A 23,599-nucleotide genomic window follows, 5' to 3' on the forward strand; every position below is an offset into this window, starting at 1 on the left:
AATTGCCCCTTGAGATGAAATTTCAGAACAGTCATTACTTCATTAGGCAGGGAGAGAGAAGGAGATGGGAAGGAAGAGGAGAAAGCAAAAGAAGCCTTAAGATACTGAATACCTCATTTGTCCAGGGTTAACTTGCAATATCTTATATCTGTACAGCAATTTTCCTTTCAAGGACATACCAGACTATCCATTTCCTGTTATATGTGCATAACGAAATAAATACAGATGTTGGGTAACTGAGTTGGAAATAGAAATTTTCTCCCTACTCCTGGGGTACAAGAGCTCAGGGTTTGCAGCAATTTCTGCCTCTGCCCTCCACTCCACACCCCCCCCCACCCCAACCCACATGGGTTTGGGTTGAGCATGAAAAGGGAGATTCTGTGACTAATGTCAATGAGACAAAGAAATGAAAGCTCTCTAATCCCTGGGCCAGGCGCCAGCCGTCCCACTGTACGGGGCCACTGGCCAGAAATCCCACTGTATGCTGGGCCCAAAGCCAACCAGGACTGGATACAATGAGTTTCACAGCCACCTTTTCAGAGCTGACAGCAAATGTCGGGGCACCAACAGCCTTTGATAAGAGCTCCAACTTTCTCTCGAACATTTCTACCCAATAATAATAAAGCTTTTTTATTTATAAAGCGGTACTCTCTTGAAGATTGCTTAGTGCTTTTAGAGACACAAACTCATTCATCTCAGGGCTTATAGTGAGAAGAGGTGGGGCTGCCGGCCAAGACTGGGAAATCAATATTCTCTTCCTGTTTTGAGAGTGAGGAGTGGGGGGCACATTACTTTATGCAACAGTTCATTCTATTATTGAGATTTCTAGGCAAAAACCTCACATGAATATTCTTCCTCAAATTAAATGTGCTGCTGTGTGATTCCTAATGAGTTGTTTACTTAGAATATCTACTCTCCTCTTAAGATGGGGGGCCTTTGAAAGGCCAAACACATACACAAACCAGTTAATACTGGCACCCCTCCGTTGAACTTTCTGGCTGTTTCAGATTTAAATATTGATTTCTATCTCTCACTCTGCCTGACTCTCCACAATGGCAGCAGCTGTCAGGAAGTTGGGAACTTCATGCAAAGAAAGCACCCAAGAGAATATGAAGATCATTAAAATATTTTTTACCTTTTACTTTATTGTTGTTCTCTAAAGCTCTTGAGTAGCTAGCTGAATATGGGGTAACCAAGAAGGGCTTCTCCTCCACTGGGGAAACATTAGATCCAATTGCCATTAGAGATTCTGAATTATTTAGTGGGAATTGAGTGCCCCAATCAGCTGCTTTGTGAGTGGTGCCCTTCAGTGTACATTCACATTCAGCATGAGATCTTCTTCTCTTGAAACCAGAACATGCACAATTTGTGACTTGTTCATTTGCATTTAGAATGGTTTGGGAATTTTTTTAAAAACTTACGTTCCAAGAATTAGGTTGAATATAATATATTTTTAGTATGCAAATTGAGGCTTAAAAAATTGTGACAACCTCATTTCGTCACAACCTGTTCTCATTTCCAAACCTTGTTATAATGTCCTCAAGCATATAATTTTCAGATTTTGCATTCTTTCAAACTGTAAGTGAATAGTAATTATTGCTGTAAGAAGTTAGATTCTTAGCACTCATGTTACTTTATTAATTCGTTTATATTTAGTGGCTTGACAATTTGATTGACACGTGGAAATTTCAGTGGAAATCTAGACAGAAAATAAACCTTTGGGTTGAAGAAATATATGATTATATATACATAATCTCTTTCTATTTCTATATACCTGTGAAAGAGCAATCAAAACTGTAGCAGTACAACCAACCACTTACAGATTGCCATTTTTTTTCATTACATAGAATGCTTAGAAGGAGATTGTAGGGGGCAAATCTGAAGAGATGAGATCAGATGAGGTCAGATCCAGGATGACCTTGCCACCATTCTTAGGGAAGTTAGACTTTATTTTATTGTTATCGACATTCCTTGATACAGTTTAAGACATGACCAGATTTCCATTTTAAAGGTATCACTCTGGCTGCCTTCAATAGACAGAGGAGAAAGAGAGAAGAGAATGCATGAATACCAGCTGAGATAATCCAGGTGGGAAATCACGGTGGTGAAATAAGCAAACCAGCAATGGTGATGGAGGAACAACAGATCAGAGAGAGCTGACAAGCAGCGGATGACTGGCTGTGGAAAGCAAAAGGAAAACAAGTAATCAAACTTACCTATTAGGATTCCAACTGTGTGGATAATGCCAGTCTTTGGGACAGGGAGCAGGATTGGGTAACAAGAAATGAGTCCACCTTTGGAAATGTTGAGTTTTGGAGGTGTACTTAGATTCAAGTGGATAATGTATTATTTAAGCAAGATTTAGAAGCTGTGTATACCATGACACAAACTGACAATTTTAAATTCACCTTTTACGTATTTTAAAAGAACAATCCAAAACTATGGGCCAGTCGCTTTAATTAGTCCATTTATAATGCCTCCTTAAATCAATTTGTGTAAGAAGCTCTCAATCCTATGAGAAAAACTTACCAAACTAGAGCTTGTCCTTTAAAAGGGGTGTTTATCTTTTTGATGCATCTATATTCCAAGCAAAAAAGGAGACAGTTTGCTAATGACAAATTCTCCCATTTCTCCCCCACTTGGAGGTAATCAGATTTTGGTGGCTTCTCATATCAAAGAGACTGGAGAAAAGGGAAGGTGTGTCTTTTAAATAAAATTCTGGTTATCTGCTACTCAAGTGACAAAGCTGGAAGCTTAACTAAACCTTGTTTCCCACCCCAAAGTCCTCCCCTAGCTCCCTTCCTGTATCTATTTAAATTACTCTAATGAATATTATTCAATTTGCAAGTGGATTTTTGCTATTGCCCAAGGCCTCTGGGTGTAGGAATGAGAAGATCAAAGCTACCTTAACTTCTGCTCCATCCCTGACCCAGCTGGATGAAATGAACCCGGTATTGATTTTGCATGTGTAGGGCTGGGGACTTGTCTCTAGTTAACTTTCCACCCCCATCTTGTACCCTGATCTCCCCACTTCCCTGCCAGTACCCGAATTGGGGCCTCAGCAGATAAATGAGGAAGAGAGTGGTCAGAACAGAACAATGGTAGATTGGTGGGTAATAGCTAAAGGGTTGGGATAACTACTTAGAAAGAACTTTGGCGACAATGGGAATTATGTCAAATAGGAAAAAATGGGCATATCTGAAAAGTGAACCAAAATAAAGATCTAAAAAACTGGAAAAGTACAAGTTGCTATCAAGACGATGACTACAATATTGAGCACATATTTTGCAAGTTAATTTGGGAGTATATAATAGTAACAGGCCATATCATAGTCAACTGCCAGGCACTGGGGCAAACACTTCACAAACATCACATGGGACGCTCACAACGGCCCTATGAGGTAAGCGACTCATGACCTTGTTTTTCAGAGGAGATCATGTGATCTGGAGCCAGGTTCACCCTAGGCTGCTCGCTGGTCTTGCTTTGGTTGTCTTCCCAAAGTTTTCATTATATTTTGCCACATCGTAACACATTTTTGATCTGTGGGAAATTAGTTGTTACGATTACTTACCTTACAAAGCTGTAAATTGTTGGAGGAACATCCCGATGGACTTCAGATGAGAGGATACATCTATCCTAAAGTGTGGCTTCTCTTCTTAGGAATAGGAAGGCTTTCAGCTTCAAATAACTGAAAACCTGTCTAACAATGTCTCAAGAGCAAGACTCCCGGAGGTGGCTGCTGGCACTGGTTCCGTGTTTCGGGGATGTCAGCCTGGGGGGTGTCCCTGCATGCTGCTGCCCTGCACCTTACATCTGCAAGATGGTGATGTTTCAGGGGCTGGCACTTGCAGAGGGTTCTCTTGAGTACCTCGTTCTCATGAGGAGAGAACAAATCCGCCAAGACCACAGGAAGACCCTCCTTACATGGGCCATGACAGGGTCCCAGGGACCTTACCTGGAAAAAACACTAAGTTGAAGATGTGATTTTTTTTTCAGCTTCTGAAATGGGAAGCAGGCAAGGAAATGATGGCAGCACAAGGCTGTGGGGCAGCCGACAAACACACCTGCTGCTGCTATGACATGGCACAGGCAGACATTTCCCCTTCAACACGATGAGCAAGCTGCAATTACATGACTCTCTCCCCAAAGATCAAACATAGTTATTTGCATCGACCTGGGTTTTTGTTATTACTTTTTTAATGCTGAATTTCAGCTCCTTCATCTGTACTGGGTTTTGGCAACATTTTAAATTTCCTGTTTTAATGACCGCAGGCTTAATAAAAAGCAGTGGCAATGGAAAATCAGTTATTTTATTTTTCATTTCCATTGGGTCACTTTCTTCTGTGTGTGCAAATGGTCTTTAAATAGCTCTATGCTTTCACTTATGCCTTTCACATTCTATTTCAGTCTCTTCCTCTAGAGATTTTTGTTAACCTCCCCTTACAAACTCACAATTCCTTAGCAGGATCTGTTGATGACTAATTCATGTGGATGGACTGAAGTTGATGATGTATTTTAGATATCAACATTTCATTTATCTGGTTTAATGAGGAGAAGGTAAAATTAAGAGGTGAGAAACATACTGTCTCAAGTACTTTTTCTATCATAATGTTTAGAATAAGAAAATACTAAATGCACAAAATATATTCCCAGTGATACTAATGTCTCATTCAGCCAAATATTTCATCTCTAACAGTGGCATAAAAGAGGTATGTGTGGCCATCATACATTGTATTAAAGGAGGGAGGTATGCTAACAAAGATTAATTTTTCCTGGCCAGCCAATCACATACCCCTTGTTTATGACTTTGCTAAAGGCTGATTGTTCCCATTCCTATTTCTTTTCCATTTTAAGGGTGGAGAGAGCTGGGGGAACCATAGGTAATGTCATCTTGTGGGCTGTGTCATTCTGGAAGTCAGCAATAGGAAGCTCACTGGTCTTTCCATTTTAGCCACATTTTCAGTGTCATATTTATAATTAATAAAAGCAGTCCCATTTGCTTTATCCTGTTCTATTTTTATTTATTTATTTAAATTTCTCAATTGGCTTAGAACTTGAGCAGTAAGGTGGTGTGTTGTTTCCTGAGTCTTCTTGAATGCCTTCAATAATTTATGACTATAATTCCTTCTCTTTCATGCAATAGCTATTTGATGATGCAAGTGACTTAAATTCTAAGACTTGTTTTTTCTCATCTATAAAATGGGATTACTGGTAGGTACTGCAGAAGGCTACTATGAGGATTAATAATGAGAAAACAAGTATAATGTGTACTCAGAAAAGATCACAGAACATAAGACATTCAAAGTCATCTCTGTCCTTGTATCAGAAACTGAATCATACGCAAAGGTCAGTTGGCAAATACAGGTGGGCCTCATTGAGGATAATTAGAACCTGGAAAATATATTTTTAGATAAGGGACCAAATTTCATAGTAAGTGGGATTTTTACATGAAGCATAAAAAGAAATTGTATTTTTTTAACAAACTTAGATTTAATTGAAAATAAACACTAATTATTAACCCAAATAATAAAGCAAGTGTTAATTTATTCATGATATTTTGTTTCCATTTTTCCAACAAAATTGTATAAGACAATATATTATGCCTCATTTCGTTTTAATTCTGCAGCATGAGTATATTCATAATATATAAAGCTTTCATCAATTGTCCAAGATTCTCTCTTATTCTGTACTATTCAATTATTATTCTCATTTCCAAAGATTACCCTGTCATTGTAGTCTATCTTTTAAAAAAAAATCTATGATTTTTTCTACAATTTATTTTCCTCACATCACATCACATTATTATGACATTACAGCATTTTAAAAATCAGTGAGAGACTGTCCAATAATACCTTGTTTGAATAGTTGAGGACAGATGCTAGAGCTGGGAAAAGAAGGCTCTTGAGTACAGGCTAATTTTATCAGCAGTGTGTTCAAAAGTTGATGGTCCTATGCCATGACAACTTTTGATTACTGTATGTCTTTGCAACCACAGGGACTTGAAAAATGATGACTTCAATAATGAGGATGTTACCTTAAGTTTAAAATTATTGGGAACTTGATAAAATATGTCATGAACATTTTTCTAACTTTGAAATCATTTTTAGTAGCTTATCTAACCTCAAATTCTGTGATTCCTTGTGACCCCATAGAGATTTATCAGAATGGCATACCTGGAATTTTCAAAACTCACAAATGCATGGTGTGCGCCATCTCTCCAAACAGCCTAAACTAGCTCTTCATTAGAAGCCTGAAACTCCTTCAAGTCACTGAGTGACTGGTCTCTATAAGAAGGAAGGGAGGGAGGGAGGGAAGGAGAGAAGGGGAAAGAAAGTACAAACTGTTGTCCAAAAGCCCTCAAAGCCTGAGACAGCAGCTCCTTCAATGTCCATCAGGACTTGAAGCAGAGTTCTCAAATCAGGGCTTCCTGAGGCTGAAATATTCTGTATCAAGGAGCAACTGCTCATGCAGCTGCTTCTTTATGAGGAGAGAAAGTGGCTGGGAGCCATTTTCCTGCTGATATATTCTTAGTCCTTCACATCCCCCCTTTTCTTCTCAGAGACTTGGTTATTGGCATATACTATGTCCTCTGATATGAGTACAGCCACATATTTGGCAGTTTTAGGTTAACACTGGAAGAAAAAGTACAGTAATGAAAACTAAGTGATACACATTTGGTAATTACTATGTTCCAGATGCTGTTAATAGTGGTCCACATCCATGGAAGTGTCAGAGACCACTGGAGTTAACGTGGTACAGACACTAGAAGGATCAGGAGACTTGAATTCTATTCCTAGCTTAACTTTTCCAGACTCCAGTTTTTTGAAAAAATTTCAAAGTGGAGCATTTGAAAAAGATGAAAAATGCTTTGTGAGGACTCTCCAACTCCATAATTCTGCAATTCTATAGTGTAGGATGGGCCATTCCAGTGCCACAAATTTAATTACTGGTTGGGCTAAAAATAATTGCATAACATTCCCTTCCATGTCCCAACTAACACAGGGAATGGATCACAAACGATCAAGCCAACTGGGCTCTTTTCAGATAGTGAGACTGATCCAATTATCTGTGGCCGTACTACCAACCACCCCAAACTGAGGGCTTTCAAAATCAGGAATCACTTATTTGCTCATGATTCTGCAGATTGGACAGGGCAGTTCTGTTCTGCCACATACTGGGACTGGAACGCCCAAAACGTCATCTTTAATCACATGTCTGATGGATGCCTCTGTGGGGGTGGCTGCTACAGATGGGGGCTGGCTTGACATCTTCCTCTCTCTATGCACCCTCCATGTGCACACTGAATATAACTTGAAACTTTTCATAATGCTGCTGGGTCCCAAGAAGGAGCAGATCAAGAGGACAAGTCCCAGTGGGCAAATGCCCATCAAACTTGGTTCACAGAGCAGTGCAAGTCCCATTAGCTAAAGGGAAAACCCAAAGTCAGTGCAGGAAGGGACTATACAGGACGTTAGTATCAGGAGGCAAGGCGCATTGGGGCCATAAAATAACAAGTCAGCCAGAGATGCTTACACGAGATTTCTGGTTCAAACAGTTTATACCAGTGAGAACACTGGAACAGCTTCTAACCCAGGACCTATGGCCTGCACTTGGTTCTTTGAAAATAAAAATAACAATAGAACTAATAAATCTCTGAGAGATTCATTTTGCCTGAGTGGACCTATTAAATCAAATGACTAGCACTTTATTCTACCACAAACCACATGGATGATATTTAGTATGTGTTGCTCATCCAACCTTTCACTCCCTACTTCTTTTTAGACAAGATAAATAGAATGGAAAATATGAGAATATGAGCTGAGTTTGGGTTAGCACTACAAAATTCCAACCCTTCAGTATCACCCTTCTGTCAACAACCTAAATGACCATTTCATGTTTGGCAATTAAGTAATACTCTTTACCAGAGACTACTGCTAACGGGGTTGAGAATCCCACACCTGACGGCCTCTGTCAGAGGACTGAGAGCGTCATTGGCAGGCAGGGCAGCTGCAACCTCTTCCTTCAATGGCCAGCAGCTCGTGGAGCCGGCACAAACTGCCACCATTGATTTTTCTATACAGATAATTGAAAACAGCTCATATGCTCACATTTCATACCCATCATCAGTAACAATGAAAAGGTCTTAATTCATGTGAGTATATTGTGGTCCTCTTTGCAAACCTTAGGTTTTAGCTGAAGAAGCATTTTCCTATCTGTGGCAGAACGACAAGAAAACAATACAACTAAATTCAGAGGGGCCAGGACAAATGTAATTTTAAGGCTGAATTGAAAAATTTTGGATAGAGGAAATTTAAAGAGAGGCTTCAAACAATGGGACTAGACAGACACCGAAACTGAACTTATGGGATGTCTGGAGTACACACAGAAGATCCCTGCAGCTTAAATACTGTCAGACACCTTAATGTTATGAAAGAATCTTCAAGAGTCTACCTGTACACCATCTGAGCTGGAAATTGGGTGATTCTCAAAAGAATGAAAATTCTTTTAAAACAGGCAAGGTTAAAGTGAGAAAACTACCCAAAGACTTTTAAAGCGAAGTCGTCAATAGGGGCGATGTGTGCACATGTCTCAGAAGGAGCAGCCCAGCAATGCTCACAGACTTACATAATATGACCCCAGACTTAAGACAGGATGATGAATTTTTTTTTTCCATTTTCATTTCAAACTTTTGGGTGTATTTATTTCACACTTTCTCTCAACCTAAGTTTTCAGAGTGGTACCTTGCTTATCACTGTTGGAGTTTGCATATTGTTCATTTTTGAAGACATTTTTACAAGCTAGAGTGTATTAAAAGGATTGGGGCAAGATTGAGGTTAGGATTTCAATGTCAGAGCAAAAAGGATTAAGTAATCTTAGAGTCTAAGGTGAGAGCATTCTGACCCCTCTCCCTTGGCCTGTCCCCTGCCCGCAGTGCAAAAAATATGATGAGCATTTCATCAATGTCATCATCCCTGACACAGTTTTATATCTACGATTTATTGGGCATTTATTACTTTGTGAAAAGCATTGTTCTAAGTGTTTTTTCAGTCAATATCTCATTTAATGTCCACAAAAACTCCACTTAAGTTGGAGGTATTGTTTTCCATATTTCTGATGAGGAAACTGAGGCTCAGAAAGAATGTGTTACAAGACCAAGTTCAGCTAGTTTAGGCTGTCCGCACTGATTCAGAAAATGCTGGAGCGAAAAGAAACCCCATGATGTAGTCACACTGATCAGTGGTGTCGAAACACCCTTCTTCATTACCATTGCCCTAGCCTCCGTGTAGCTGTGACACACAACAGTTAGTAAGCATCTGTGCTCTATGTTAGTTTCAGTCCTTTCCATGTGTATGAAGCTGAACTAATTATGTTTATGCCTTTGAAGTGACAGGCTACAGAGCCAGGGAGCTGGCAACGTGTGGTTTACTGTACTGGTCCCTGAAAATAAACACACACACAAGATTCTCCAAGCACTGAAGTCAGATATCTTATTAAAAAGGCACTTCGAATTTTAGAAAATGCTAACTAATTACAAATTCTACGGCAAATACTGCTCAGGCAGTGTGTTTGGGGGATGGTTTTAGTGGACGTGTTCAAAGGGAGGACTTTGAATGGAGATCGTATTAGAGCTTTACCCATCTTTGTAATGAGTCTTCTATTAGAAGAGCCCCCTCAGAGTATCCCACCACTTGAGAGAAGACAGACACCTGCAGACCATTAGTTGTATCATCTTGTTTTACAGACGAGGAAATTTGGGCCCCAGACACGAAACATACGCAACTCCTCAGGAACAGAACTGGGGCTGGAATTGAGCTATTTTCTTCTGCCACTTACTGGTTTCATCCTAAGAGTGCCTTCTGGTGGCGTCTGTAGCATTTAAACAGGACATTGGGATAAAAGCTGCACTATAGTCCCTGAGCTTTCGTACAGTCTCCCTGACACTTGGCAGTTGTGTGATCTTGAGCAGTGTTTTAACCTCTTTGAACCATGGTTTCTCCTCTGCAAAATGAAGTTATTTGACATGATTTCTAGGGTCATTTTGCTCTCATAACATGTGACTGTGATTTTAACCTATTTGTGAATTAACTTCTACTTCTCACAGAGGATACTTTTCCTCATTAAGATTCTCTGAATTTCTAATGGAAAATGATGTGGGAACCAAAATTGCAAAGATGAACTCTATGCACAGAACGTAATAGATGTTTTCAGACGAGTGAGAACTCAGAGAATATTACTCCTTAAATGAATTTAAAGATTAACTGGTGACTCTACTCCAGCAAATTTAGAAATAATATGTGAGAGTCAAGAAGACAAAGGACAAAGGCAGAAGTCCAAAGAAGTAGTCCTAAGGACATAATTGTACTGCATGCCTAGGGAACCGTACATGAAAATCACAAGAAGTCACTGGATGCTGGCTGAAGGGACTCTGGACTCTGAGAAGAAGGCTGTCAGGAGAAAGACTAGAATAGAGTCCAAGAATGATTAGGGAGCTACATGATGCTAGCCACACATTGAAAAAATTATGTGTGTGCATGTGTGTGTGTTTTATCCTTCAGTAAGAACAAAGATAACCAGTACCAAAAAAAGAAATTCATAAAAATTGTATCAAAGGGTCTCAACATGAAGCAGAGCAATGCAAAAAATAAACTAAAGGTAAGACATGTTTTGACCTGGCCGGCAGGAGACTGTCTTTCACCGGTATCAGGGCCATAGCCTTGAAAAGTTTCAGAGAAACATTGAAGCACACTTTTTGCCTCTACCGTACACATTATCAACGTGCCGCACTGAGGACACCCCACGTTCTTGGATTTCAGCTGTTAGAATAAACACAATGGACAACACGTAGAACTTTCAATATCAGTATAAAATAAAGTCGAAAAGCTTACATTTGCAACAGAGCGCATTAACAGAAACAGAGAAGAGGAAGAGGGGAGAGAAGATAGGGATGGGTGAAGAGTCACATGACAGCGTCGTAGGTTTTGATTGCCTTGACTGGAGGCAGAAGATGGGACCAGAGTGGAACAACACAGGAGATGGTAGTGTTTGGTTAATAACAGCTGTGGGTGGATGCTAAGCATGCAGCGTGCTAGGGGCAGCAGGCATCGCTCCCAGCCGTGTGAGCGCTGGTCCGGCTCCTTCTCTTGGATGGCTCTTCCTCCAGGTTCAGACAGCTTCCTCGCATGCACGCGGTGAGGCACTTTACTGAATACTTACTGGGTGGCGTGGGGGCAGTCTCTGCAGATCTGTGGGGTTACTTCTCTGCGCAGCTGTCTCCTCTCTGACACCCTGCACTGTGGGCTCCAGCTGCCTTGGGCTTCCCAACTCTCAGCTGTCTCTCCAGCTCAGAACTCAGCCAGGCTCTGCCTGAATTACCCTCCTGGGATCAACTGTCTTTTTTTTGCTTGAGGTCCAGTGTCTTAATGATCATTATTTTATATGTAAATATTTTTTCAAATGGGAGGCGTACATCTGGCCTTCATAAGTCCATCCTGAAAGCAGCAGTCTTTTATAAAAAAAAATGTCTGCCTTATCAGGGATGACTTAGTTTCTGCCTTCCCGAACAGCCAACTCTGCTTACCTCCTGCTTTTGAAAATCTGACTTAACTACCATTAAAAACAGTATTCACATTAACTATCTCTAGCAGCCAGTAACAGAAGAAGAGAAACTAATTATATTTCTTGATTTTTATTCTGTACATTTCCACACAATTCACAATACAGAAAAAGTGTCCAAAAAGTAACTGTAAAGAGTCAATTTCTTTTTCAGAGATTAGTTCAGTCTCCCAAATGAATTCTGTTGAAAATCTCTGTAGAGCAACACAGTGATCAAGATACTTTGTATAAATAGGAAATGCAAGAAAATTAAGGAAAAATACTTTATGACTTTGTTACAAAAAACTCCATCCTTCCCTTCCCTGCCCACCCTTCCCACCCACCCTCCCTCCCTCCATTTCATATTATCTGGATCCCACTTTACCTGGAAATAAAATTTCATCATCCTACTACCACAGCTGATCCTAAGTTTTGGATTCCACTTGCCAGCTGGCAGCTTTGCAAAAACATGGCTCTGGGATGTGATAGGGCAGAATCAGAAGTCAGGAAAGAGCCCTTTATAATGTGACTGCAGCTCTTCACACATATGCAGCCTTTGAGAGCGGAGTACCCCCAGCCCAGGGTTCTCTGACTGTCCAGGAACCTTTTCCCGCTCAGAAAGCAAATGAAACATGCTCGTTCTTATGGAACTGAGATCGTTCTCTGTTCCTTGATTCTTTACGGGAATGGTTTTCTTCACTGAAAATCAGCTATGGTACATACAATATTCAGATTCACAGTTGCCCATGTAACCACTGGTAATTAAAAAAAAAAAAGAACAGCCTAGCTAACCTCTACGGAGACTAATTTAGATCCTAACTTCTCAAAGATGTGTTTTGCAAAATATTCTATTGTGCTAGAATATTGTCTATAAAAGTTCTAAATCTCATTCTCCAGGATGGCAGGAACCCCACACTCCCAGCCCATAATCAGGAAGTTAGCAAACATCAATCTAAGTTCTAGTTGCACTGGAAATTATGTATGTGGTCAGAGCCTCAGTTGAACCAATGGGAGAGGGGAACAGCATTGTAGTGTTGATAAAACCCAAAAGATCAGGAACCATTCAGATTCATTACACAAGGTGCAGTAAATATCAAAGCTAGAAGGCACCTTGAAAGTGATAAATCTCCCCCAACATATTTGAGAGAATTCATGCATTTAAAACAAAAAATAGGGTAAACCAATTTAGGGCTGTCATCTGTTTATTTTTTGCAAGTAAAGACAATTTGTAAACATCTTCTATTGCTATGATTTTTAAGAAGAAAAGTTATTTGTATGCTCCAAATAAAGAACCCTAAAATTGTAAGCCCTAAAATAAGAGAGTCATAGTCTGAATCTGTAAGGATTTGAATGTAATTAGTTTTGTGAAAACTCCCTAAATTGTCCTTATTTATCTCAAATTTTACCATAGCACAAGTCTGCAGACAAGTCCAGCCTTCTAGGAGCACTTAGAGAAATTCCTTCGAAAAACAACCCAGTGCTTTGGAAAACTCTACTAGAAAGTTCTATTAGCAGAGTCTTGTTTTCCTCTAAATTCCACACACAATTTAATTCTTCTAAGCTGCACCAATTGAAATTTTCATAATGACACTCCTTGAAGCCACTCTGAACACTTTAGTCTTCTCTAACTCCTGAATTTGCTTTTCACGAGCAACAAAGTTTGCTGAGAGTAGATATTATTTGCAGGTTGCCAAGACAACTTGTCTTAAGACTAGAGACTTATTAGTGTACTTTGAGAATCTTTTCTCCTTTCCCTATAATTCTGCTCTTCTTTTCTTCACCTTCCCGAGCCAGGGGCAAGCAGTGGGGTTGGGGAGAAGGTGGCTGCTTAGGGGTAGTTCTCTGAGCAAGACTCCAGATATAGGCCCATTTTTAAAGACTGTTTCAAGAGCCCACCTAGCCAACTTGGAATCTGGGAACTCAGGCCTTGTTATTTCAGAGGGGAAGATGGGCAATTAAAATTCATCAACAGAAACATGGTACAAACATTAGTCAAGTGTTATGAGATTAAGTCCTTTTTAATGACAATAGTATAGAAATTGCCCTCGCGTCTCTTTTTCCCAGAAAACATACAATTTTCCAAGCCCCAGTCCCAACTGCACATGCCAGGCCACAGATGGGTAGAAAGTAGGAAAATGAACACTAGATTCTTTGTTTTCACTTTAATTCTTGAGCTTGTGACTGTTCATAGTAGAAATATAACTTATATACAGGAGATTTGGGAATTGGCTACCAAGGGACAAAGTGTGTGTATGTTGTAGACAAAGCAAATTTTTTTAGGGTCATGAAATACCTGCTTCTAAAGGATCTGGAGTATATTTTCAATGTCTGGTGTTTCTTGAAAAGTGCTTTAATTGCCATCTATATGGTAGGAACCTGGAAAAGGAGGGAGGGGCCCTGTAATTGAATTCTGTTGCAGTCTAAAATCACAGAAATCTAATCCTGGAAAATATCACAGAAATCTTTTAGTCCAAGCTCTCTCACAATTAAGGAATTAGCTTTTATGTGACCCCTGATTAGTTGCTCAATTTTCACTTAATTACTAGAAGAAACACTAGCTGCAGTCAGGTCACTTTGTTTTTTAGAAAACCCAATCCATTTTTCTGGGTGTAATGTTTAGGAAAAAATAAATGCTTACATAAGTAATAAAGCTACCTTCTTTCATGTCTGTTTCTGATCTCTTCAGTCCTTGTTTTATTCTGCAAATAATCTGCCCTCCAGAAATTCAGTCTCAGTCCTCCTTAACCTATCTCCTCCTAACATTCTTCACCATGATCCAATTTTGTCGTCTCACCATACCTGCCAACTCTCCTTCTGTATATATGTTCACAACTCTGCACACAGAGGTGCCTTGTAAAATATGAAATTTGGAATTGAAGACCATCGCAGGCCTGTTGGTTCTTCTGACTTGAATGCAATGTAAGTTCCTGTAAGTGTGTCAGACCTCTATGCGCGTGACGGCAGACTTAGCTTTGACACTCACCCATGGGCTTAGGGCAATGGAATCTTGAATGGCAAGACCGTTTTCAACATTTTTTGGTGCAACATTTTGAAATGTTATTCCAAGAGAGACTTCCCAGAAAATAAAATCTTATTAACATTTTTAAATGCTGAGAAACAAAATAAAGAGGCCAGTCAGTCACCCTCAGCATTAATTTCTTCTCCTAAAATCCACCCTGGTACCAAAATATTTGATCTTATCCTCCCTTGAAATATGTCCAAGCTGATGAGCCTCTGTCTGATAGCAAAAACTCTTGAATTTTTAACTTCATTTCCTCCCTCTATTCTAACTCTGGCTGTGAAATCTTAGGTATGTATGTCTTCAAGGGGGTGTTTTTTAAATTACAGAAATGTGAATGATTGATGTAAAACAGCACTGAAGGCCATGGCAGAAAATTATTTGCTTAGACAACATCTGCTGTGGACATGATAGTCTGGAATATCTAAAGATCTTTGTTGTAACTGTATTTCTACCACTATATGGACCTGTGCAGATGAGTTCACTGCTCTGAGATTTGGTTTATTCATTCTAAATGCATTATCTGCATTATCCACCTCATGGGCTTGTATTGAAGCTCAGAGGTGTCAGAAATTCATCAAAATGCTAAAGCACTAACTTTTAAAAAATTACTGAAATTGTTCTTAGTAAGCAGTATAGATTTGAGTTGTTCAAGCTGTTTTCTATTGAAAGCTATCTGTATTTCACTTGAAGGGTTGAGAAAAAAGATAGTTTCAGTTGTTTCCACTACCAGAGGCTCCCATTTCAGAAGCCATTTGGCTCAAAATATTGAAACTGTGGTAGATGTTCAGAATCATCACTTTCTCATTTCCATGGGTAAGCTCGCCCTTATAATCACCATGCCAGTAACAGAAGCCGAGGCATTTCCCATGATTACCTTTCATGTACACTTGCCTGGATCCTAAACATCTTTTAGGCAGAATTTCCTTCTATGGTTATATTAGATTACACTTAATTCTGAGAATATCAAATCACAGTACTTTTTTTATATTGAACAGACAGTAAAACAGATTTCTAGTAGGCCTTTAAGAATGCTTCAGAATATTCACCACAATCTGTAATGCTTCCAGAAGTATTTTAGACTAAGTTATTACTCTTATATATTTTCTTTTCACTAGCTTTAAAATTCATACTTCATTGGTTTAGACATTTTTAAGTGGTAACTTAAGGTCATTCTCCCCAAGATTTTAAAGCCTCTCACTTACAAAGCGATGTTTTAAACATCAGGAGTCAAGATTTTCATACATTTATAAAATGAAATCCTGCCATTAAACACAGTCATTTAAAATCTAAAAATGCACTGAATCTAATTCCATCCCCTCAGATGCACGTCTGAAATCACAGCATCTCTGCAGGTGGTCATGTTTAAAGAGCCCCAGTGGCTGTAAGTATGTAACTCCGTAAGGGCGCCCACTCCAATGTTTGACAATATTTATACTTCAGCTTTATATTTAGTCAAAAGCCACTGTAAATGTAGCTTATTGTTCCTAATTCTGTCCTTGGGAAATAGGATAAATGAGTTAACTCTCTTTCTAGTAGTGTTTCCAAGTCTCATCTCCAAGTCTCGGTTCAAATACACTTTTAAAAATAGTACCAAGGCTCCATGAAAAGAAAACGAAAAATCTCTCTTTCACATTCAGATTCTCATTTCATATTTCACAGAACTAAAACATTGCTGGCAGAAGAGTGGCTGGCCCAGAAGAGGCCTGACTGGCCCCCAATGCATGCCCCCCTAGTACCTCGCGTTCTCTCCTCCACAGCACTTATCACACTGGAATTTGTCTTTTCTCCTAGACTTCTTGCTCCGTGAAGTCAAGAGTTTTGTCTCTTGCATTCAGTCTTCTATCCTTAGTACAGTGCCTGCATCAGAGTGACATATTTTTTAAATAAATGATTAAACACATGAATCTATGATTAATTCATGAACATATGATTGCATGCAGAATGACTGAAAACATCTGGAAACTGTCCACCGAGGATACCATCTAATATTCAGATCTCTACTTTAAAATGTAATGCTTCAACAGCCTAAGAATTATTCTTTCCTGCTTCCTTTTCAGGGCCAGTTCAGTGACTCTCAAGTGTCCCGGGAGAGCAATCTGTCCAGAGGCACCGCTGCTTGCTTAGTTCTGAGTTTTAGCTTTCTCATCGAACTGTGGGGAGGCAGCCTAAAATCCATAGATGGCCAGTAGGAGTAAAACACACATACAACCCAGGTGACCTCAAGGGAGCACATTGTTTATTTCATGGGATGTGAAACAAGCTGCCACAATTGTGTACTGTCACTGTGGACTGTTACTAAGACAGAAATTTGCTAAACCAGGCTGGCAGATGACTTCTCAGAATAAGGCTTTTTGTAATTGTAAAAGACGATCAAGGTCAGTGAACATCTATTTGTCCTTCCGGCAAAATGGATACTTGTCCCAGGGGGCAATTTCATTTTGATCCATATTCAGCATAATATCTGGGGAAGATTTGGGCATCATGCATACGACAAAGTTATTGAAGTTAGTGGCAGAAAGTCCATGGTCAGAAATTCGAGGGACTAGAGACGAGTGTGACCAGGACACAGAAAAGGGATGGGGCCAAAGTCAATCTGAGAGGCTTGGCAGAGAAAAAACTAGGATTTATACGTCAGTCGGTATGGGATTCAAAGAATGAGAAAGTGGGGAGATTCTGAAGTGGTTTTATTAAAAACCTAGGCAGAAGCTATTTTATATGAAATAAATGTTAAAGATCAATTAAGAAACTCTCTAATTGAATATTCCTTTTTTCCCCCTAAAATGAAAATAATCCATTTAAGTAGAGCAATTAGTAATTTTATTTGATGCTTATGATGAGCCATTTTAACAATGATCAATTTTATTTTTCAATAGCATAATTGAATAAAATATTACGCTGTTCTCAGGGATTTCATTAGTTACTCCTACTGGGAGAAAAACCAAGCTCCTCAGACCCCAGCCCACATCCAGTTTACTCCACCTGCCTGGCAGTAGTTGCTCTAATTAAATCCCATTAGGCAACCTACCTAGTGCTGGTCCTGTAGACTCAGCCTTGCAAAGTGCATGCATCACAGAGAGGAGCTCTCTGCTCAGGATCCCGAAGCAGCACAGACAAGTCTCTGGGCTCAGGCAGATTTCATGCTTCGTGGGAGGTAACATAAACAATCACAAGACCTCTCGGTCATGGATTCTATGCCACGGATGAGAGCAAATGCCATGTACAACTGGAATGCTGTAGTAATAGAACTAAGCTTAGTAATAGCAGAATCTACAAAGAATGAAAATTTTGTTCTTACCTTTGTCTGCTAACTTTACAGGTACAGATGATTCGCATGCTTCTAAATGTTCTCTTGTAAACCTGTGTGATGTATGTGTGTGTAGTATACATAAACATATAGGTATGCAAATAAATTTATTTCTGTACATGTGGGGGAGCTTCGGTGTGCACAGAGCATTTCTGACGTAACCTACAAGCAACAGTGTTTATCAGCGTTAACACGTGTGTCTACAGGGAGAAGGACTGAGGACATTATACCAGCACAGAGGAACACTGTGACTTGGCGTGCGATGCGCGTGTGTGATATTAGAACTTTTTGTGGAAAGCATGTCCTACTTTTACAATTACAAGATCTAAGTGAAATTGGCATGTAAAAAAAATAAAGCTGCTGCCCACATTTTCTAAGACATTGATATTATGAAGAGTCTATAAATAAATTTCAGAAATGCTTTAGGCAAAGAAGTGGTTACTAGGTCCCAATGGGAACAAACTACCTGTTGAGTATCTCTCAATGCCAACTGATCCGCCTGAGCTGTTATGAAAGGAGAGGAAGCAAATGGGGATGGGAGACTTCAGTCATCATTAATTTCATGGGGGCGTACTTGCCAGTTTAATTTTTCAGAATTGCATTGGTTTTAAATTACAACCTCTATAGAGGTAACCAGAATTCTCAAAGGGAAATTTCCAACCAGGGTGTTTATTCCCCTCTTGGCCTCTGTTTTTTATCAAGTTCTTGAATGTGATAAAGCACAGCTTAACTGGGTTCTATGTCATTAAATGTGCAATCCTGGAATATAATTACAAAAATGTCTGCCTTGAAGATTATATAATGTTGTCTTTTAGTAATTCCCTACTCCTCATCTCTCTGTCAGCCTAATCTAACAATGGAATCCCAGAGGAGCCAGTGCCACAGCATAAAGAGCTCTTCTGAGCCCGACCCAGGGGCACATCAGGTAGGCCAGCCACCCTGCAGGCCTGCCTCAGTGGGTTTTGTAGAAAATGATATTTCCATAGGTTTATAGTTTTATGTCTTTTAAAGTCATGTGGGTTTTCAGACCAGGGCCAGACCATTTGCTTCCATACTTCCTGATGGGCCACTAAAGGGGACACTATACCTAACCTGAGCTGAAAACTCCTGAAGCATATGGCCTCAGCTCTCCCTAAAGCTTAGGACTGTCACACGCAGTGATCAATTCTTAAAAAATGCCATAGGAGGTAGATTTAATGTGGAAGCCAGGAAGCACATAACTGTTCTGTTCATTTTCGATGTTCTATTTTTGGAAATCCCAAGTCCTAGGGCTGTTTGCATTTTCAAAGAGATATTTGCCTCAGCCATATACAGTTCTTCATCAATAATGCAGAGCTCTAATGCTTTTCTGTTGTTGTTCGGGACAATTTCCAAATGTGCCAGAACGCCTACGGTAGTCAGTATCTCCTCTGTTTTCATACCAGGGATTTAGTGACTTCAGTCGGAGTTGTTTGAATTGGCCCATCGCCACTTGTACCCTAAATTTTCTCTGGGCTGTTCTGAAGCCTCACAGAGAAATATGAGATGGTAGTTGATGAAAATAAGAGTTCTTCGTCCCAGCATGGTCTCTGGGTAACTGACTGCATGGCCAAATGTTTGGCTCAATCTAGGGAATAGAAGGCACCATTCAAAGCCAGCTTCCAGTCTGCTTCAAGGATTATATTTCTGTCATCACAGCATCTCCTTGACAGTCCCACCAACTGAAAAACTCCCAGCAGAAGCCCAGTAATTAAATTCTCCTGGAGTGTATTTTTTCCAGCTTCTGGAAATAATCTCCTGCCATCTTTCCTTCCCTCACCATAAAACCCAAAAGATAGTTCCATTTCCAAGACTGATCTATGGAAACACATTACTCACAACCAACCCATTTTCTCACAGCTGGAAATAATGCCAACAATTTGACTTTGAAATGGCTAAGGAGAGATTTAGTTCCCATCTACTGAGAAGCTATTCCTACTTAACTCAATGCTATCATATCTGTGCTTTCAAAATGATATGTGACCAAGATGTGATTCACATAAGCAATGTATCACCACTGGACCATGAAATTTAGTGTAGAAAAATGATCGTTTATGCTCACATGCAGAAACACTGGGGGAGCACTTTGCTGTGTCTAAGAGCAACATGGAAGAAAGCTCTAAAGACATCAGTTTTAGTCAGAAGCAAACCCCACGATCGCCTGTTTGCATTTCTGACTGTATTTTCACTGAAAGTTAGAAGACTTTTCCTTCTGATACTTTAGTTATCACAGAGTCCCTAATAGAGAAGCCTGAAGTACCAACTTGATCTGCGGCAAGATCAGAAGTTGTGGTTCCACTGCCAGAGAGACATTTCTGCTAGGCTCCCAAAGTGGAACTTTCTGGTAGGGGAAAATAGCGAAAAATATATATTAGATTACCCAGTCCATGAAAAATGGGGTGATGGTATTATCAGGTATGACCTTGGGGCCTGACAAGTAATAGGTGAGGCATCCATCAGAAGGATCCGGGCAAGCTGGAAATCTGGCAGTGGAACACATAAAACAAAACCTTGTCCCAGGAACAAGGCTTACTCAGGGTAATGAAAACCAAAAGCTTAGAAGGGAAACTTAAGATGGGCCCCCTCTCACCACTGTACACAGGGTCTGTACCAATTAGTCTCTGTGCAACATTCCAGTGACTGTTTTCTTGCTTAAGTGAGTTATTTTGACATATGTTGCTACTTTTGCTTCTGTTTTATTTCAAGTCAATTAGCTGCCTTCTATTATCACTCAAAAAAGTCTAGAAATAAATGCTGTCATAGCACTCCACTTCCTGTAACCACAGTTCCCACGCACAGTTTTCTGCTCTGCAATTTAAACAGCACTGACAACTGAGTGGTTTTGCAAACTAGCTACGGGCTTTTTTTAAATCCATTGCTCATCTCTATTGCAGCAAAAGGCAAAGATGGCTACCCATAGGCAGTATGGAGCTGTACCAACAGCCCAAGCTTCACGGCTGTACGCAACAGCCCCGCAACCTGGGCCGACCTCTGGGTGCCTCTCTGAGGCACCTCTGAGCACAGACAGCTCCCATGCCACCTTGCCACACCTCAGAGACAAGGTGCACAGGCTGACATTATCCAGGTGGCACTTCCCAGCTCCTACATGATGAAAAGGGTTTGGGGGTGGAGGGAGACATGCAAGAAGCCACTAAGTCATCTTGGTATATTTCACCTTGGAAATGGAAGTGGTTTTACAGTTATATTTCTCCAGGACATCCAGAGGGTTTTAAGAGACCTTCAGACAGTCTTGTGGTCCTCAAAGACTGAATGTAAAGAGAACGGATCATATCATATTTTTAAACTGATGGGTAGTTACAGCAGAATTGTGCGGAGCAGGGGAAAGATGAGTGCCTGGGGGGAGGAGCAGTGCCATTTATACAAACATCCTTTGAATCTTTAAAATACATTATACAGGTGAAAACAGTTCATGCTACTTGCTGGAAGCAATAAGGACCACATTTTGTGGAATCTGTCTTCCACACATCTCCAGATATCCTGCCTCATCCTCAGTGGGCTATCATGGACTGTTGTACATCTGGGTAGCCCTTAACAACTGGTGGCGTGGTCTCCGATAGATTCTTGCAGGAGAGAGAGAGATTCACGGTTTCCATCAGCTTCTTCCTGGGGAGCTGCCCAGCCGCCGGGAGGGCACAGGTGATACGCTTGCCAGGTTCTCTTCGCCCGTCTACCAGGGTCACACGGCAGTTTCCAGGTCTTCGTGGCCAATGATCTTATAGTTCTGGCGGCTCTCTAGGTAAGCAGCCAAATCTGGGTCTCCAGCCTGCTGTGCTCTGTCTTGCGGTGTCTTACCCTACACGTAACAATAAAAAGGAAAGAGATACAAATAATTGGGATGAGACTTTTTTTTTTTAAAGCACAGAAACAGAGTTACTCAAAGGTTACTCACTAACAAGCACGTTTCTGTGTTTACTATTTCAGAGTTCATGGGACACTTCAAACCTATTATCTGCCATATGCAGCTCACCCAGCAGGTGTGACAGGTTGAGTTAAAGAGAAAGAGGCTATCACTTTGGACAGGTGGGGCTCACATCTAAGGAAGCAGAGGTGCGGAGTGACTGAGTCCACCTCAGGAGGCAATGTGGCGCAGTCGGTTTTGAACCCAGATACTTTTGGGAAGAAGGGAGACAGAAATCACCGAATAGGAAAGTAGGGAAACAGACATCGCAATTTCTACTTTGGGGCTCTTTTTGTGAGCCCCAAATTCTGGGAAGCAACAAGCAGAAACTGAGAGGAAGGGAGGGTTGTAAACAATCTAAAGGGGTTTCTTTGCTGATTTCAAAGTGTTCAGTTAAGTTCTCCCCAGTTCAGAACTATCTCATCTCTCCAAAAATGTGAGCTAATTTCTTACTACAAAAGTGATGGATGGTGATTAGAGAAATCTTGGGAAAGTAGAGAAGCATAGAGAAGAAAATGAAAATCACCAATAATTCCACTACACTAATAACTCTTAACCCTCCATGAATAACTATTTTGTTTTTTTCAATAGCTCTATACATAATTATTTTTATAAAAATAAAAACATACTTTGCTTATATACTGTAGTATAATGTGCTTTTACTTACTAATATATCAAACTTTGTATCATTAAATGTTCTTCCACATCATTTTAAATGATTATAATTTCTTGCATCCTACTGTAATGTATATTTGTAGCTACACACACAAACACACACACACACACATACACACACATAAAGTGTTTTAGAAATAAGGCCAGTGAATAAAAACAGTAAAAAGAGGGAGGGTCTCCATTATTTTGAATGCTTATAGATTATAAGTTAATACCCCTTGAAACTTCTGATTTTTGTTCAATGATATAGTTTTATGTATTTAAAGGTAAGGAACGGATAGAAGCATGATCATTCTGCCAAAGAAAGTTCCATGTGTAAATGCACATATTACAAAAATGATCAAAGACTTCTTAGCCTCCAGCTCAGTGATCACAATGGATAGTGTCAAGTTAAGTTAAACTTGCTCCATGTATTTTCCAAGGGTACATGGGGTAGAAGGCAAAAGGGAACTAACAATGGCTTTGAACTCCTACTAAAATTTTTACTTACTCAGTGGGACTTAAAGTTCCTGTAATAACTTTACTCAATTTGTTTTCAGGACTAGCAGACTATCTTGTCTTTAGGAGATTAATGTTGAATCTACTTGAACAGCAACAAGCTTGGAATTCCTAGCTTCTAAATGTTCAGAGAGATGGACTGGGGTGGGCCTGTAGGTTGATTTTAAAGGAACTGTTCTCTATTAAGAAAATTTCTCCTGATATTGCTTCTCACTAAAGAATTCCAGAAAAGCCAGTCGTCATGACCATATTCAGCTTTCACCTGACATCAAATTACAGAATGGAAGAATTAAAGGATCCCCGAAAAGAAGCACAGCTACATTACTTCATATGTTAACACTTCTACACATAACGTTGGGTGAAAACATGTTATACCATAGCATGTATAGACCAAGTTTATCTACTTAAAGATGAGAGACAAAAACAGACATACCCATGTGTGAATTGAGATCATGACAATTTTAACAGTTTATAGGTCAAGACTGTGGGATTTCTAGGGATTTTTACCCTTTCTGATATTTTTTGCATTGCTAGTATATGTGAGGGTGTACTATAGTTATAAAAGTAATCA

At 39.9% G+C, this 23,599-nt stretch overlaps 1 protein-coding gene across 9 annotated transcripts in view; it reads right to left on the reverse strand.

The window, feature by feature from the left end:
* Positions 1-21,087: 21,087 nt before the first annotated feature.
* The window catches only part of DGKI (diacylglycerol kinase iota), a 395,960-nt gene continuing 393,448 nt past the window's right edge, over positions 21,088-23,599 (reverse strand). For all 9 annotated transcript variants that reach the window (XM_057504799.1, XM_057504796.1, XM_057504798.1 and 6 more), the window contains one exon: positions 21,088-21,750. In XM_057504799.1, coding sequence (XP_057360782.1) covers positions 21,634-21,750 — 117 coding nt within the window. In that variant the 3' untranslated portion in view covers positions 21,088-21,633. The remainder of the gene's footprint in view (positions 21,751-23,599) is intronic.

This window comes from Manis pentadactyla, chromosome 7, assembly GCF_030020395.1.
Source record: "Manis pentadactyla isolate mManPen7 chromosome 7, mManPen7.hap1, whole genome shotgun sequence".
In the NCBI taxonomy this organism is placed as follows: Eukaryota; Metazoa; Chordata; class Mammalia; order Pholidota; family Manidae; genus Manis; species Manis pentadactyla.